At 41.7% G+C, this 18,935-nt stretch overlaps 1 protein-coding gene, 1 long non-coding RNA gene and 1 pseudogene across 3 annotated transcripts in view; all 3 read left to right on the top strand.

The window, feature by feature from the left end:
- Positions 1–17,628, top strand: part of LOC133237507 (uncharacterized) — a 498,424-nt gene extending 480,796 nt beyond the window's left edge. Inside the window, exon 2 of the long non-coding RNA XR_009733227.1 lies at positions 16,150–17,628. This is a non-coding gene — a long non-coding RNA (uncharacterized LOC133237507). The remainder of the gene's footprint in view (positions 1–16,149) is intronic.
- LOC133237849 (ribosomal biogenesis factor-like) lies at positions 600–3,581 on the top strand (annotated as a pseudogene).
- Positions 6,072–17,628, top strand: C24H18orf21 (chromosome 24 C18orf21 homolog). Of its 2 annotated transcripts, XR_009733226.1 has the most exons (6): positions 6,072–6,302; positions 6,385–6,407; positions 9,524–9,723; positions 11,052–11,248; positions 13,881–14,259; positions 14,948–17,628. XR_009733226.1 is itself a non-coding variant. In XM_061399597.1 (5 exons), the coding sequence occupies exons 1-5, from the start codon at positions 6,226–6,228 to the stop codon at positions 14,032–14,034; spliced, it is 651 nt and encodes a 216-aa protein (XP_061255581.1). In that variant the 5' UTR covers positions 6,072–6,225; the 3' UTR covers positions 14,035–17,628. The 2 variants fall into 2 exon arrangements, 1 of the variants encoding a protein (XP_061255581.1); XM_061399597.1 differs by having other exon boundaries at positions 13,881–17,628.
- Positions 17,629–18,935: the final 1,307 nt, after the last annotated feature.

The following is an 18,935-nucleotide window of genomic DNA, read 5'->3' as shown; positions in this document are numbered from 1 at the left end:
TCAGAGCAGACAGAAGAGGGACAGCTGAAAGAAAGTGCAATGGGGGCCAGAAGAATGCGCGCACGTGCACATATGGCACAGTTCTCCTCTTCTGCTTTACTGGCTGGTGAAAGAGACGAAGGGACACTGACCCAGGGGAGGGGTTGGATCACTGGGTCAGGAAGATCCCCTAGAGAAGGGAATGGCAACCCACTCCAGTACTCTTACCTGGAGAACCCTACAGACAGAGGGGCCTGAAGGGCTATAGTCCCTGGAGTCGCAGAGTCGGACACCACTGAGCGACCAAGCACAGAGCATTAAACAGATAAGAGAATCTAGAAGTAGCTGCAACTTTATTTTTAAAAACTTATACAGAGAAACTGTCATTTCACCTATGCCATGGGGTTGTGAAGATTACATGAGTTGACATAAATAAGATGCTTTAAAAAGTGCCTGGCACATATTCAGTGTTCACTGCATATTTTTTTAAGCTTCAATTCCAGAAGAAAAAGACTAGTGAGGAATCTTTGCATATCTGGGATCTTTGTCCATCTGGAAAAAAATTCAGTTACATGCTCTACCTCATACTTAAGTGAAAATATATCTCATATGGATTAAAGATGTACATGGAAGAAATCAAGCTAGACAAGTATGAGAAAAACATTTGGATGAATAGTCAGTTGTCTAGCTTCAGCATAATAAAGTAACCAAAACAAGACCAGGAGCTGAATGTGGCTCAGATCATGAACTCCTTATTGCCAAATTCAGACTGAAATTGAAGAAAGTAGGGAAAACCACTAGACCATTCAGGTATGACCTAAATCAAATCCCTTATAATTATACAGTGGAAGTGAGAAATAGATTTAAGGGCCTAGATCTGATAGATAGAGTGCCTGATGAACTATGGAATGAGGTTCATGACATTGTACAGGAGACAGGGATCAAGACCATCCCCATGGAAAAGAAATGCAAAAAAGCAAAATGGCTGTCTGAGGAGGCCTTAGAAATAGCTGTGAAAAGAAGAGAAGTGAAAAGCAAAGGAGAAAAGGAAAGATATAAACATCTGAATGCAGAGTTCCAAAGAAAAGCAAGAAGAGATAAGAAAGCCTTCCTCAGCGATCAATGCAAAGAAATAGAGGAAAACAACAGAATGGGAAAGACTAGAGATCTCTTCAAGAAAATTAGAGATACCAAGGGGACATTTCATGCAAAGATGAGCTCGATAAAGGACAGAAAGAGTATGAACCTAACAGAAGCAGGAGATATTAAGAAGAGGTGGCAAGAATACACAGAATAACTGTACAAAAAACATCTTCACAACCCAGATAATAACGATGGTGTGATCACTCACCTAGAGCCAGACATTCTGGAATGTGAAGTCAAGTGGGCCTTAGAAAGCATCATTATGGAGGTGATGGAATTCCAGTTGAGCTATTTCAAATCCTGAAAGATGATGCTGTGAAAGTGCTGCACTCAAATGCCAGCAAATTTGGAAAACTCAGCAGTGGCCACAGGACTGGAAAAGGTCAGTTTTCATTCCAATCTCAAAGAAAGGCAATGCCAAAGAATGCTCAAACTACTGCACAATTGCACTCATCTCACATACTAGTAAAGTAATGCTCAAAAATCTCCAAGCCAGGCTTCAGCAATACGTGAACCGTGAACTTCCTGATGTTCAAGCTGGTTTTAAAAAAGGCAGAGGAACCAGAGATCAAATTGCCAACATCTGCTGGATCACTGAAAAAGCAAGAGAGTTCCAGAAAAACATCTATTTCTGCTTTATTGACTATGTCAGAGCCTTTGACTGTGTGGATCACAATAAACTGGAAAATTCTTCAAGAGATGGGAATACCAGACCACCTGACCTGCCTCTTGAGAAACCTGTGTGCAGGTCAGGAAGCAACAGTTAGAACTGGACATGGAACAACAGACTGGTTCCAAATAGGAAAAGGAGTACGTCAAGGCTGTATATTGTCACCCTGCTTATTTAACTTATATGCAGAGTACATCATGAGAAACGCTGGACTGGAAGAAACACAAGCTGGAATCAAGATTTCCGGGAGAAATATCAGTAACCTCAGATATGCAGATGACACCACCCTTATGGCAGAAAGTGAAGAGGAACTCAAAAGCCTCTTGATGAAAGTAAAAGTGAAAAAGTTGGCTTAAAGCTCAACATTCAGAAAACGAAGATCATGGCATCTGGTCCCATCACTTCATGGGAAATAGATGGGGAAACAGTGGAAACAGTGTCAGACTTTATCTTTTTGGGCTCCAAAGTCACTGCAGATAGTGACTGCAGCCAGGAAATTAAAAGACACTTACTCCTTGGAAGGAAAGTTATGACCAACCTAGATAGCATATTCAAAAGCAGAGACATTACTTTGCCAACAAAGGTTCATCTGGTCAAGGCTATGGTTTTTCCTGTGGTCATGTATGGATGTGAGAGTTGGACTGTGAAGAAGGCTGAGCACTGAAGAATTGATGCTTTTGAACTGTGGTGTTGGAGAAGACTCTTGAGAGTCCCTTGGACTGCAAGGAGATCCAACCAGTCCATTTTGAAGGAGATCAGCCCTGGGATTTCTTTGGAAGGAATGATGCTGAAGCTGAAACTCCAGTACTTTGGCCACCTCATGCGAAGAGTTGACTCATTGGAAAAGACTGTGATGCTGGGAGGGATTGGGGGCAGGAGGAGAAGGGGATGACAGAAGATGAGATGGCTGGATGGCATCAGTGACTCGATGGACGTGGTCTGAGTGAACTCCGGGAGTTGGTGATGGACAGGGAGGCCTGGCGTGCTGTGATTCGTGGATTCGCAAAGAGTCGAACACAACTGAGCGACTGAACTGAACTGAACTGAATACATACTGTTGGAGAAGGAAATGGCAACTCACTCCAGTATTCTTGCCTGGAGAATCCCATGGACAGAGGAACCTATCAAGCTACAGTCCATGGGGTCGTAGAGAGTCGGACACGACTGAGCGACTTCACTTTCACTTTCACTTTAAAGCTATATAGAAAACCCAGACTGACTCATAAAGAGTCTAACCACATATAAAATCTTGGGGGGCAAAATGCTATAAACCTTTCAAGGATAAAAGTTAAGTAAGGAGCTGGATATTGCACGTGCAGATGGCATCACCTGGAATTTGAGAAGCTGCACGAGGGTACTGGAGCCCTGACAATAGGCAAGAACAAACTAAGAGGCGAGAATTCCAGGAATGTATTCCACATAGCCAGCCAAAAAAAGCTTTAAGGTTAAAAATAAAGCAAAACCTGTTACCACTAACCTTAAGAAGATAAACATTGTGAATGATGAAAAAGTTAACAGAGTGAATAAAGCTTTTATAGATATACAAAAGGAACTGGCAAACTTCTCAAAAGGCCTTTCCCTTGAACCCCTACAGAAACAACTGATATCTCAACAGTGTCATGAAAACGTACCAGTTAAGGTTGATGAAGCTACAAGATTAATGGCTCACTTGTAATACACTGGTGATGTATCAAATTCCCCAAAAAGACCAATAAATTTAATCTTTTATACAAGAAAAAAAAAGTTAAGTAAGGAAACATTGCATCATAAATGACAAGCAGAGGCTGAATTTCACCAAAATACAAAGATTCCCAGAAATTGATAAACAACTCAATGAAGATTACTTTTCACAAAAGAAAATGCAAACCATCAAGAAATAAATGAAAAGAGGTTTTATCTCAGTGGTATTTAAGTAAGCTAATGACCTTCACCTTTTCACCTATCCAATTTGACCCAGCTTTCTCAGATATTGATGCTGGGAGTGTGAATTGCTACAACCTCTCTTGGATGATCTGCTGCTGCTGCTGCTAAGTCGCTTCAGTCGTGTCCGACTCTGTGCGACCCCATAGACGGCAGCCCACGAGGCTCCCCCGTCCCTGAGATTCTCCAGGCAAGAACACTGGAGTGGGTTGCCATTGCCTTCTCCAGTGCAGGAAAGTAAAAAGTGAAATCGAAGTCACTGAGTCTTGTCCGACTCTTAGGGACCCCATGGACTGCGGCCCACCAGGCTCCTCCATCCATGGGATTTTCCAGACAAGAGTACTGGAGTGGGGTACCATTGCTAGGGAATTAAAATATGGATATCATTCCATTCAGTAATTTCTCTTTTAGGAATTCAGACAAAGGAAATAAAAAGCATTAGCATATACAAAATGGCAACCCACTGAATGTTCATTGGAAGGACTGATGCTGAAGTTGCAATATTGTGGCCATCTAATATGAACAGCCAACTCATTGGAAAAGACCTTGATGTTGGGAAAGACTGAAGGCAGGAGGAGAAGGGGATGCAAGAGGATTAGATGGTTGGATGGTATCAATGACTCAATGGACATGAACTTGGGCAAACTCTGGGAGATGGTGAAGGACAGGGAGCCCTGGTGTGCTGCAGTCCATGCGGTTGCAAAGAGTCGGACACAACTTGGTGACAACATTTATAAACTTCAATTCAGTTCAGTTCAGTTCAGTCGCTCAGTCGTGTCCAACTCTCTGCAACCCCATGAATCGCAGCACGCCAGGCCTCCCTGTCTATCACCATCTCCCGGAGTTCACTCAAACTCACATTTATCACTCATCAGCCATGCATCCTCAGGCAAACAACTTACCCTTTCACTGCCTCAGTTTCTTTATTCACTGAATGGTATGGTATGGCATGGCATGCTCAGTTGTGTCTGACTCTTTTCAATCCCATGGACTGTAGCCCTCCAGGCTCCTCTGAGTCGGTGATGCCATCCAGCCATCTCATCCTCTGTCATCCCCTTTTCTTCCTGACCCGAATCCCTCCCAGCATCAGAGTCTTTTCCAATGAGTCAACTCTTCGCATGAGGTGGCCAAAGTACTGGAGTTTCAGCTTTAGCACCATTCCTTCCAAAGAACACCCAGGGCTGATCTCCTTTAGAATGGACTGGTTGGATCTCCTTGCAGTCCAAGGGACTCTCACTACTCAGCTATAAAAAGGAATGAAGTTCTGATATATAATACAAAGTGTATGAACCTCAAAAACACTATATTAAATGGAAGAAGCCTCACCTGAAAGACCCCATGTATGATTCCATTTACTTGAGGTTGGTGGCTCAGTGGTAAAGAATCTGTCTGCTAATGTAGGGGACATGAGTTCCATCCCTGGAGTGGAAAGATCCTACATGCTGTGGAACAACCAAGCTCCAGCACCACAATTAGTGAGCTCACCTGCCTCACCTACTGAAGCGGGCAGAACCTAGAGCCCATACTTGGCAACAAGAGAAGTCACCGCAACGAGAAGCAAACGCATGGGAACTACAGAGTAGCACCCTCCACTTCCCCACTCCCTGCAACTAGAGAAAAGCGTATGCAGCAATGAGCACCCAGCACAGCGAAAATAAAAACAAATTTTAAAAAGCGTTATCAGCGGTTGCCAGGGGCCGGGAGGGAGGGGACAATGGGGAGTAACTCCTTAGTGGCGTATGAGGTTTCCCCTACGCTGATACAACTGTTTCCAAACTAGTAACAGTGCAACATTGCAATTGTACTACACATCACTGAGCTGTGTAGTTAGCCTTAAAATGGCTAACGAGTTAGGTGAATTTCACTTCAATTAAAAACAGAAAAAACAATAATAAAGATAAGCTCGTTAGCGCCCCTGCCAAGAGCAGGCTGAACTGGAGACCCCAGCGTTCCCCTTGTTGGCCCCGCGTCCGCCCGCCGCGGCCCAGGTCAGGATCCGGGCTCCCAAGTCTAGAGGCGACGGTGCTGGAGGCGGGCGCATCCTCAGCTCCCGACACTGCCAACCCAGCCCAGTCAAGCTACTCCGCTCAGGCTCCCCTGTGATGTGATCCTCAGACTGAAAAATCTGCCTGCAATTCAGGAGACTCAGGTTCGATCCCTGTGTCGGGAAGATCCCCTGGAGAAGGGAATGGCAACCCATTGCATGGACAGAGGAGCCTGGTGGGCTACTGTCCATAGTCTCTCAAAGAGTGGGACGCGACTGAGCGATTAACACTTTCACTTGACTCCCAGCCCGCGGGGACCAGGCGGAACCCAGGGGCGGAGCCAACGGCGGCGGAAGGGTCGGCCCCTGGAACCCCGCCCGGACGCGGAGGGGCCGGAACCCTTCAGCCGAGGGTGCCTGGCTCCGGAGGACGGTAGGAACCGGACGTCAAAGTACGCCGCTTTAGGAAACCGGCTTCCGGAGTCTCCTTTTTGCAACCGGGTCTTTGCGGCGTGGGATATCGGCGGGGATGAGGCAGAAGCACTATCTTGAGGCCGCGGCGTGGAAACTACAAGATAGCTGCCCGGGCCAGGCCCGCTACCTTCTGTAAGAGAGGAGGGAGGGGAAGCGGGAGGCGAGCGGCAGGCGGGTGTGTCCCGTCCCTTACGAGTGTCTCTCTCTTTTGCAGCTGGGCCTACAGTTCGTCACACGGTAAGGAGGACGCCCGTTGGTTGTGGGTCGGGCTCTAGTGGCTCCGCTCCCTCCCTTCCGCACAAGGAACCAGATGATCCAGAGAAATCTGATAGACCCACAGCCATTATAAACCCCCCTCCAGAGGCTTCTCAGTTCCGTAAAAAAAAAAAAAAAAAAAAAGCCTTAACCTGCCTTACCTTGCCTGACCTTTTATTGGCATTTGACACAATTGATCAATCTACTCGAAATAGTTTCTTCACTTGGCTTTCAGATCATCACCGAGTTCAACTCCTGCCTCTTTAGCCAGTACTTCTTGATCTGCTTTATTGGCGCCTCCTTCGCCACCCTCCAAATGATGGAGTGTCCCAGGACTCAGCCCTTGGACGTCTTTTCTACCTACGCCCAATTCCTTTATGACAGTTTTTCATGCAGTCTTACGGGTTTTAAATTCTTCATACTGAGGACTTCCAAACTTATATCCCAGTTCAGACTACTCCTCTGAATCCTAGACTCATCCAGATGCCTTGACAACTTTTTTTGAATGTCACATTAGGCGAAAACTCGAACTTTATCCCCCAACACGACAACCCCCCTTCCCCAGTTCTTCCCATTTTAGTAACCAGTAACCCCATCCTTAAGATTCATTCAGCCCAAAAACCTAGGAGTCACTCTTGTCTCACTAACAGCCTTCCTCCCCAGGACAATATGCCAGCAAATCCTGTTGGCTTTAAAATGTATCCAACATCTAGCCACCTCTTTCCACATCCCTCTTACCACCCTGTCCAAGCCATCAGTTTCTCTCCTGGATTATTGCCAACAGCTCCCATACATCTCTACAGTCCAGGCTCAATCCAGCAGTCAATGTGAGCCTAACAGAAACCTAAGCTAGATTCATGTCAGTTCTCTGCTACAAACTCTGAAATGACTGTCCACCTCAGTAAAAGTGAAGATCTTTATGAGCCCACAGGTGTACCAAAGTCATAGGTCTGCATTACCTCTTTGAGCTGCTCTCCCTTTTTTTCACTAAACTTCAACCACTGCCAGGCCCCCATGTTGTGTCATGGCCTTTGCAACTGCCCTTCCAGTACCTGGAAGTCTTACCTCACCTAAGTCTTACCTTACCTACTTGGATTCCTTCCTCATTTCCTTCTGGTCTCTTGAAAATGTCACCCCACGAAGCCTTCCCTATTTAAGAAAATAGCAGCTATATCAGCAATCCACATTCTCCTTTCCAGTCTTTCTTTTTTCTCCCCAGCACTTACCATTTGGCATTGTGTACATTGTTTCTCTCCATGAATTGTGCTCTGTTCAACGTGGTATCTCCCACAACCAGTGCTTGGCACGTAACAGTCTCTCAGTGTGAATGAATTTTACACTTTTCAGAGCTAAGTTACAAGCATGGTCTTTAGCTTTTCAATAGTGCTATTCCTAGCACTTAACACAGGACTTACCCTTAAATATTTATACAGATGGTGTGCCCACCTTCCTTTTCAGCAACATCACCTTCACACTTCATCTTTCCCTAAATAACCATGCTTGCTTTTTCACTGTACTTGTACCCAAAAAGCCCTTTACCAATATTAGATGCCTTTTCTAAATACAGGTAAGAGTTTATAGTCATCTACAATGACCTTTGTCAAGCCTCTTTGAAATGTTTCTAGCTAGTCTATATAGAGTTTAATAATTTTCAGGGCATTTTAATCATACTCTGTTACAGTTCTTACCAGTCTTACCTTCATTTCCCTAGGGCTCCCCAAGAACATGAATTCTATAAAGATAGCAACTCCTTTGCTTCCATATTTATGTCTCCAGCCTAGCATGGTAGATGGTCAGTGAATGCTTTCTTGATTGCATAAAGGGCCTGGGGCAAGTCTGTTGTCCCGTTAACCTTGTACTGCAGACAACGCCCAGCTCACAAAACTGTGCTGATTGTTTAAAAAAGAAAAGTCCCAATATTGTTATTTCATGATAAATGTGTTTGTAAAATTTGTGAGACTTACAGCCTTTTTTTACTTGGTAGCAATAATGAACAAAGAGTAAAGCGTGGCTCAGTTCAGCCGCTCAGTTGTGTCTGACTCTGCAACCCCATGGACTGCAGCACACCAGGCTTCCCTGTCCATCACCAGCTCCCGGAGCTTGCTCAAACTCATGTCCATTGAGTCAGTGATGCCATCCAATCATCTCATTCTTTGTTGTCCCCTTCTTTCCTCTTCACATCTTACTGCTGAGTACAATTACTTTCACATCAGCATCAGGGTCTTTTCAAATGAGTCAGTTCTTTACATCAGGTGGCCAAAGTTTTGGAGTTTCAGCTTCAGCATCAGTCTTTTCAGTGAATATTCATGATTGATTTCCTTTACGATTGACTGGTTTAATCTCCTTGCAGTCCAAGGGACTCTCAGGAGTCTTCTCCAACACTATAGTTCAAAAGTATCAATTCTTCGACACTCAGCTTTCTTTATAGTCCAACTCTCATATCCATACATGACTACTGGAAATACCAGACGGACCTCTGTTGGCAAAGTAACGTCTGCTTTTTAATATGCTGTCTAGGTTGGTCAGATTTTCTTCCAAGGAGCAAGCATCTTTTAATTTCATGGCTGCAGTCACCATTTGCAGTGATTTTAGAGCCTCAAAAAATAAAGTCTGTCACTGTTTCCCCATCTATTTACCATGAAGTGATGGGGCTGGATGCCATGATCGTAGTTTTCTGAATGTTGAGTTTTAAGCCAGCTTTCTCACTCTCTTCTTTCATCAAGAGACTCTTTAGTTCTTGTTTGCTTTTTGCCATAAAGGTGGTATCATCTGCGTAACTGAGGTTATTGATATTTCTCCTGGCAATCTTGACTCCAGCTTGTGCTTTATCCAGCCTGGCATTTTGCATGATGTGAAAAAGGGTGGGGACTTAACCTATCTGTTGCTAAAAAGAGTGACTCGATAAGAACTGTAGTGTTTTGTAAAATAAATTATTGCCAATTTATCTTTGTAGATTCTTATATTTTGAGTTTTGCTTAAGGAAAATTTGTATTTGCTCATATTAAATAATATACTCTCTTGCATCTATAATATTGATAGTTTGTGGTAACAGAATACTCTGATTTGCTGACTTTTGGGTTTTACTTGTATAATTTTAGATGATAAAAGCACTTTTGAAGGAACATGTCCATACTGTTGCCAGTTGCTTGTTCAGGATAAATCTCGAGTGCGCCTCAAACCCAAGCCCAAACTGACACCCAAAATACAGAAACTTCTGAATCGAGAAGCAAGAAATTATACACTCAGTTTTAAAGAAGCAAAAATTCTGAAAAAGTACAAAGACTCCAAAAGTGTGCTGGTAAGATTTCAATTCCATTCTGTATAAGTAAACTAGAGTTTTCTTTCACTTACGATAAGGTTAAGAATTAGCCTGAATATAACTCAGAGGTTTGTAGTAGTATATTTAGATTGTCAAAATATATACATAAGATTTTTTTTCTAGTGATTACTGTTTCATCAAGAGTGCAGCTTAGTTTTGTTTTTCAGTGTTACCTAAAACCAGACATCATGAACTCTCAATGCCCAGATCTTACCGTTGAGCACAGTTATTTTCACAAATTTGAGGATTTCTTGAGCTCACCAGTGTGAAGTCATCCGAACTGCATTTATCACTAAATATTTTCAGCTAATGGTCCTTTTCTTCAGACACAGTAAACTGTATTAGGCATACATAAGGAAAGAGCGTAAAGTATTAGGTAGCAGTGTCATTTCTTCAGTCACCCCCTCCATGTCACAGTATATATTTATATCCAACAAAGATAAGTGTGTCTTACGTTCATTCATCAAACATTTATTGAGAATCTTACATTAGGCCAAACAGTGTTATATATTGGAGATGTAAAGTGGAATAAAACAACCAAATTAAATTACTTATGGTTTACCATGTAGCGACCAGTATTAGATACACTTTATGTGCATGTTCTGTGTTAAACATTTACCAACTATTCCAGTTTACCAACTATTCCAGTGCCTGGTTACTACTAGGCACTGTGCTGGGCACGGTGGACACTATGACAGATTAGGTCTGGCCTCAGACTACAGTCAGTAACAACTTGGATTGGAACTGCCATATTTAGGAGTTTACCGTTGTTGGACAGGTAAGTGCATTTTCATAAAGCAACTTAAACCTCTGTGAATGCATTTTTACCTGCTCATGAACATCAGAGTACTTCTCGTAAACTAGTTTGTTAATTTTGTTGAGGCCTGGGCCGAATCTGGTGCCTTGTGAGTCAGAGGGGTAGAAGAAGAGCATTTAGCTGTAAAATGGACCATGTCTTGAACAATGAATCCTGAAAAGAAAGTCAACCTCTATTCCTAATGAAGTGAAGAAGGATGAGAATGTGAGAATTCATATGCCTGGTTTTATAAATTACTTTAGACTTGTATTTATATATAGATTCACTAAGGGTCTGAAGGAGTCAATTATTTTCAGTGATATTTTGCCATATTTTATTGGGAAAAGGCTTGGAATTTTTCTGGAAAAAAAAAAAAGTTATAAAATGTTGTAAAGGTATAAATGCCCAGGTATTAAAAGGTGTCTTACATATAAGAATTTAATGAATATACAGTTTATTGGATTAAATTATAAGGAGAAATAAGACTCACTGTTTCTTCTTTTTGTGGCAGTTGATTACTTGTAAAACGTGCAACAGAACAGTTAAACATCATGGAAAAAGCAGAAGCTTTCTGTCAGCACTGAAGAGCAATCCTACCACTCCTACGAGTAAACTCAGCCTGAAGACACCAGAGAGAAAGACTCCAAGTTCTGCAAACCTAAATCACATGTCTGGTTCCAAAGGCAAGAGCCCAGCATTGATTTTCAGGTATGTTAATCCATTAAGCTATACAAATGGCCATTGCTAACCCCTGAGTTCTAACAAACACTCCCTGAAATTGCCATGCAGTTGAGGAAGTCATCACTGCACTGACTTCAGGTGTGTTCCTCTACATCCAACCTCTCCCTGGGCCCGTTCCCAACTGCCTTTAAATATATCCACTTCCCACTCCTGCATGTCCCAGAGGTAACCAATCAAACCTGCCCATCCTCCTAAGCTTCCTTAATCTATAAATGAACATGCCCTTCTAGACAGTCTGACATGACATGGTCGGTGTAGTTGACAGTCCTGCTCCCTCTGTCCTGGCCCAGTTAGTCACCAGTTTCTATCCATCCTGCCTCCAAGGTGTTTGCAACTGTCCTCTCCTTTTTCTCCACGCTGCTGCTGTCTGTTCAGGTCATTATTATTCATCCTTTGCCAGGATTACTACAATAATTCCCTGAGTCTTCCTGCTTCTAGTTTCAAACCCTTCTAGTCCAATATTTATTAAAAAACACAGTTCTGATTAGAAGCCTGGGGTACCTCACTCTGTACATAGGAAAGACACTGGCATGGGTTTCCAGCCCCCACTAGCTGGCACCAATCTGTCTGCCTATCACTTGCCTTAATTCATCCTTTGTGTCACCAAGACAACCAGTCAGGGTTGACTTTCCTGCTCTAAACCTTTATTTTTTGCAGTTTCCCCTGTCAGAAACTCAACAGAATAGGGATTTGTGAAATGATGTGAAGTTAACTATGTGACTGGGTACATGTTTTATTTTCAGTAATCCTCAATACTCTATGTATTATGCTCATTAACAAATTTAACTCTGTAGTAACTGTGAAAGGAATTTTTAAACATTTTTGTTACAAAAGAGTCTGGTAGCTTCTTGAAATTAAATAACAAAATTCAGCAAAGACTAGATTATTTCTGCTTATTGAGGTTTTTATATGAGGATTGACATTTAAAATTTCAAGTTAGTTTTCTCTGTATTCCTGATTATTTGGGTGTTTGATATGATAGGAATTCATTGTGAAAGTTTCTACTTACAGGATATATGCAGATAAAAGAAAATTTGGAATATTTAAAATAATTCACTTGCATTTAGACCAGACTGCTTGTTAGGTATATGCAGGAAAGAGAAATTGTATCATGTTTATCATGGTTGGGGAGTCAGAAAAGGGATGATATTGACAAACCCCAAATATTGTTTGGGGGTTGAACACAGTTGGCGAGAATGAAGTGGAAGGAGGCATAAATACACACATACCAGATGGGGAATCGTTTATTCAGTGGATATTTATAGAGAGCACCCTCTGTGCTTGGTTCTGTTAAAAAGCACTGGAATATACAGTTCAGTTCAGTTCAGTTGCTCAGTCGTGTCCGACTCTTTGCGACCCCATGAATCGAAGCACGCCAGGCCTCCCTGTCCATCACCAACTCCCGGAGTTCATGCAAACTCAACGTCCATCGAGTCGGTGATGCCATCTAGCCATCTCATCCTCTGTCATCCCCTTCTCCTCCTGCCCCCAATCCCTCCCAGCATCAGAGTCTTTTCCAATGAGTCAACTCTTTGCATGAGGTGGCCAAAGTACTGGAGTTTCAGCTTTAGCATCGTTCCTTCCAAAGAACACCCAGGACTGATCTCCTTTAGAATGGACTGGTTGGATCTCCTTGCAGTCCACGGAACTCTCAAGAGTCTTCTCCAACACCACAGTTCAAAAGCATCAATTCTTCAGCGCTCAGCTTTCTTCACAGTCCACCTCTCACATCCATACATGCTGCTGCTGCCATTGCTGCTAAGTCGCTTCAGTCGTGTCCGACTCTGTGCGACCCCATAGACAGCGGCCCACCAGGCTCCTCCGTCCATGGGATTTTCCAGGCAAGAGTACTGGAGTGGGGTGCCATTGCCTTCTCCACATCCATACATGACCACTGGGAAAACCATAGCCTTGACTAGATGGACCTTTGTTGGCAAAGTAATGTCTCTGCTTTTGAATATGCTATCTAGGTTGGTCATAACTTTCCTCCCAAGGAGTAAGCGTCTTTTAATTTCATGGCTGCAGTCACCATCTGCAGTGATTTTGGAGCCCCCAAAAATAAAGTCTGACACTGTTTCCACTGTTTCCCCATCTATTTCCCATGAAGAGATGGGACCAGATGCCATGATCTTCATTTTGCCCTCTAGAGCTCACCTTGTGTAAGGGTGAAAATACAACAGAATGGTACCTGTATGCATAGGTTGAGATTCTTCACTTTTGAGAAAGGAAGTGGTCTTGAGCTGTGAACTAAAAAATGTTTTTGCAGTCCTTGCTTAGAATTATCATGAATTTTGATGTCAGTCTTTCAAGGAACTCAGTCCTAATGAGACTTTGCCTTTAGCTTTCTCTTTCAGGTATGAAAGAAGCTTCTAGACATACCCCTTGTACCTCCTAAATGTTGCCATTAGCTTGTTTAGTGAGGAGATTTTTTTTTTTTTTAACAAACTTCGAATGACTTTGCTGGGTACAGCTACTGCTCATGTATGGCCATAATTATTACAGAAGAGCAGAAAATGATTATAGTAGTAGGTATCTAGGCTTGGTAGGAGGAACTGTTGCCTGTCTGTATATCTAAGTGTGGCTTTATGTTTCTTTTCAGAACGCCTACATCTGGACAGTCAACATCCATTTGTTCCTCAAAGAATGCGAGCAAAACAAAGAAACACTTCTCTCAACTGAAAATGTTGCTTAGTCAGAGTGAATCCAAAAAGAATCCAAAGATGGACTTTAGAAATTTCTTATCTTCTTTGTAAAAGATGGACTATGAAAATAAATGTTTAATGCAATTTCTGAAACTAAAGTTAGGAAAACTGCTTTTTAAAAAAGTTACTTATTCTTAAAATAAATGGAAACTCAGGTCCAAGAGCAAACTTTTTTTGGCATTCTTTAGTGTTTATGGAGAAAATACCTCCTTGGAATGAAAAACTGAACCCTGCCTGCCTCACAGGGTGATTGCGAGGATCAGAAATATATGAAAGGTAAGTAATAAAGATAAATATGGACAGTGAGTGGTTATATTATGATTTTCTCCTCCCTTAAGTTTTCATTATTAATGTCCTTTTTTTTCATAAGGAAATTGAGGCCTTTATAAGAGGTCTACTTACTCCTTTCTAGCTGTCTGTGGCTTTACTGTTAATTCAGAAAAAGTGTACACTATAATGTTTCACTGTAAGTGGCATTTCATTTGCTCTGGTGAATACCTACTTTTAGGTCTAAAATTTACATTGGAACATAACACAGTAACCATCTTAGCTTAGCTAAGATAGCTGTCTTAGTTTAGCTATCTTAAGTATTTCCTGGAACATAGATATGCTTTTTTTAAATGATAGGCTAGGATTATATTCAACCTGTGTTTTAAAAGCTCTTTAAATAAGTAATTTACTTTATAATCTGTTTCCAAGCGTCTTTGCTACTTAAAAGTTTAAAACTTAAATTTCTTAAGAACATACAGTGAAGAAAGGACAGTGTCTTCAGTAAATCGTACTAGGAAAACTGAACAGCCACATGGAAAGAAATGAAACTACCACTATCTCACACCATACATAAAAATTAAAATTAACTCATAGTGAATTAAAGACTTGAATGTTAAGACCTGAAACTATAAAACTCCCAGAAGAAATCATAGGCAATATGCTCTTTAACATCATCATTGCATTATCTTTCTAGGTATGTCTCTTCAGGCAAGGGAAACAAAACCAAAAATAAATGGGATTACATCAAATTAAAAAGCTTCCATACAGCAAAGGAAACCAATAAAATGAAAACCTACTGAATGGGAGAAGATAGATGCAAATAATATTGCTGATAAGGGGTTGATAAAATCATATAACTCAACAACAATAAAAATAACCTGTTAAAAAGTGGGCAGAGAAGCTGATGGACATGTTTCCAAAGAAGATATACAGATAGCCAACAGACACATGAAAAGATGTTCAACTTCACTAATTAGGGAAATGTAAATCAAAATCACAATGAAATATCACTTCACACCTATCAGAACAGGCAGGATCAAAAAAGCCAACAAAGTGTTGCCAAGGATGTGGAGAAAAGGAAGCCCTTGTACACTGTTAGTAGAAATATTAATTGGTGTAGACACTGGAAGACGGAGATTTCTCCAAAAATTAAGCATAGAGCTATCATAAGATCCAGTTATCCTACTCCTTGCTATTTATCCAGAGAATACAAAGACACAAATCTGAGAAGTTATCTGTACCCCAATGTTCATCGCAGCATTATTTATAATAGCCAAGATATGGAAACAACCTAAGTGCTCATCAACAGGTGAAGAGTCAAAAAGGTGTTACATATATACAATGACTACTACTACACATGATTCACATGGAATGCTCAGAATAGGAAAATACCTAGGAATGGATTAATGGTTGGCTGAGGGGGAGGGCGGGGGAATGGGGAGTGGACTGATAAATGAGATTAGGATTATTTTTCACAGTGATGCAAATATTCTGGAAAGAAAGTGAAAGTCGCACATGGGGAGAGAGGAGAGGGTGAGATGTATGGAAAGAGTAACATGGAAATTTACATTACCATATGTAAAATAGTCAACAGGAATTTTCTGTATAGCTCAGGAAACTCAAAACAGGGGCTCTGTATCAATCTAGAGGGGTGGGATGGGGAGGGAGATGGAAGAGAGGTTCAAAAGGGAGGGGATATATGTATACCTCTGGCTGATTCATGTTGAGGTTTGACAGAAAACAATTCTGTAAAGCAATTATCCTTCAATAAAAAAATTAAAATTTTTTAAAAAGAAAGTGAAAGTCAGTCATGTCCGACTCTCTATGACCCCATGGACTATACAGTCCATGGAATTCTCCAGGCTAGAATACTGGACTGGGTATTCCCTTCTCCAGGGGATCTATCCAACCCAGGGATCAAACCCAGGTCTCCCACACTGCAGACAGATTCTTTACCAGCTGAGCCACCAGGGAAGCCCAAGAATAATGGATGGAGTAGGTAGCGTATCCCTTCTCCAGCAGATCTTCCCGACCTGGGAATTGAATCGGGGTCTCCTGCATTGCAGGCAGATTCTTTACCAATGGAGCTATCAGGGAATCTCCCTAAATATTCTGGAATTAGTAGTAATTATTGGGTAACTTTAAAAACTACCGAATATACTAAAAACCACTGAATTCTACACTTTAAAAGGGTGATTATGATGTGTAATTATCTCATTAAAGCTGTTATTTAAAAAATGAAAATAAACATTACCTAAAAATATTACAGTGTATGTTGGCAGCAATGTAAATTGGTGCAGCTAGTACAGAAAAGGATATGTAGGTGCCTAAAAAAACTAGAAACAGAACTACCATATGATCCAGGAATCCCACTCCTGGGTATCTATCTGGAAAAACTGAAAACACTAACTCAAAAAGATACATGCTCCCCAGTGTTCACTACAACACTATTTACAATAGCCAAGACATGCTGCTGCTGCTGCTGCTGCTAAGTTGCTTCAGTCGTGTCCGACTCTGTGCGACCCCATCGATGGCAGCCCACAAGGCTCCCCCATCCCTGGGATTCTCCTGGCAAGAACACTGGAGTGGGTTGCCATTTCCTTCTCCAATGCATGACAGTGAAAAGTCAAAGTGAAGTCGCTCAGTTGTGTCTGACCCTCAGCGACCGCATGGACTTCAGCCTTCCAGGCTCCTCCGTCCATGGGATACTGGAGTGGGGTGTCATTGCCTTCTCCGAGCCAAGACATGAAAGCAACCCAAATGCCCATTAAGAGATGACTGGATTAATAAGATATACATACATATACAGATACATATGATGGAATATTAGTCCTAAAAAAGAACAAAAAGATTGCTTGGACGAGGGCATGGCAACCCACTCCAATATTCTTGCCTGGAGAATCCCATGGACAAAGGAGCCTGCCAGGCTGTACTCCATAGGGTCACACAGAGTCAGACACGACTGAAACAACTTAACACGTATACATGCACTGTGATTTGCAGCGATGTGTATGGACCTAGAGAATATTATGCTTCATGAAATGTCAGAGACAAATAATGTATGATATCACATGTGCAAAATCTAAAAAATAATATAAATGAATGTAAAACAAACAGACTTATAGAAAATAAACTTGTGGTTACCAAAGGGGAGAGGAAAGGGGAAAAGGACAAATAAGGGGTATGGGATTAAGACACAAATTACTATATATAAAATAGATAAGCAATAAGCTATCACAGGGAATTACACCCATGAATCTTGTAATAACCTGTAATGGAGTGTATCTGCAAAAATACTGAATAACTATGTTTAACATCTGAAACTAACACAATATTGTATATAAGTATATTTCAATAAAAAATTTTTAAATATTAGGGTGTAGATTGTTGTTATTTAGTTGCTAAGTCATGTCCAACTCTTTTGCAACCCCATGGACTGTAGCCCGCCAGGCTCCTCTATCCATGGGGTCTCCCAGGCAAGAATACTGGAGTAAGTTGCCATTTCCTTCTCCAGGGGATCCCCTGACCTAGAGATCAAACCTGCATCTCCTGCTCAGCAGGCCAGATTCTTTACTGCTGACAAGCCACCTGGGAGGCCAGTGTAGATACTCTGCACTGGCAGGCAGATGCACCACCACTGAGCCACCCGGGAAGCCCCCACTTGTGTGCTCTTAAAAACAAGTACAGTCTTCTGGTTAAGACTGTCGTCTTTGTGGTCTTGCCCTACAGAACCAGCCTGTGTCATTTACTGACTGTGATCTTTGGCAAATGCTTGATTTCTCTGAGTCTGTTTCATTATTTCTAAAATGAGGATAATAATACTACTTACCTCATAAAGGTGCCGTGAGGACTCCATGAGAAGGTACCTAGAAGAGTGGATGGAATATTAAAAGTGCTCAAGCAATTTGTGCTATTATCATAGTTGATCAAAAGAATCTTAATATGACCACCAACAATAAAATGGCTAGATGAATAACAAGATCAAACATTACACTATGGTGGTTGCCCTTTGAACGTGTCCCACTAATGATGGATGTAGGCAAATTGTTTTTAATTATATGGACAAAGACACACTTCTTGTCTAAACTTCTCTGAGCCCTTTTTTTGACTAGGCCTCACCCTTGGGCTTTGTATTTGGCCTGCCTAGCCCAGTTTTAGTGAAAATCCTGCTAAGTTAGTTTAGCAAGAATTCCCCCACCCTCAACATCTGATTTTAGTAATTTTCTGTCCACTGACCCTCTCATTTTCTGCTCCATGGCCATAAATTCCAGCTGCCTTTGGCATAGAGTTGAGCCCCAACTTTCTCCCCTATTGCAATACTCTGGATACCTGCAACAAATGTCCTGAATAAAGTCTTCCCTTCCCTTTAAACAAGTGTTAAATAATTATTTTTTCTTTAACAGTATTATCACTTGTCTAATATATCTTCAGTCTAAGTTTAGCAAGGCAATGTGGTTTTCTAACAAGTGACAGACTGACTTTGGTGACTGCTGTCTTGAGGTGGCATGTAGGTAATGGAGGTTAAGCGAAGTCTGATCTATGCATTCATTTCATGAAGTGCAGAAAATCCAAGTGGTTCAGTCTCCCAAGTTATGTCCAAGAGGTCCTTCTAGCCTCAGTTGGGTCTTCCTGTAATGGCTCTATCCACAGTTGCAAATACAAGATTTATACACACAAGCCTG

Source organism: Bos javanicus, chromosome 24, assembly GCF_032452875.1.
Source record: "Bos javanicus breed banteng chromosome 24, ARS-OSU_banteng_1.0, whole genome shotgun sequence".
NCBI classification, from domain to species: Eukaryota; Metazoa; Chordata; class Mammalia; order Artiodactyla; family Bovidae; genus Bos; species Bos javanicus.
Note: the sequence above shows the minus strand (reverse complement) of the source record. Positions and strands in the feature narration are given on the sequence as shown.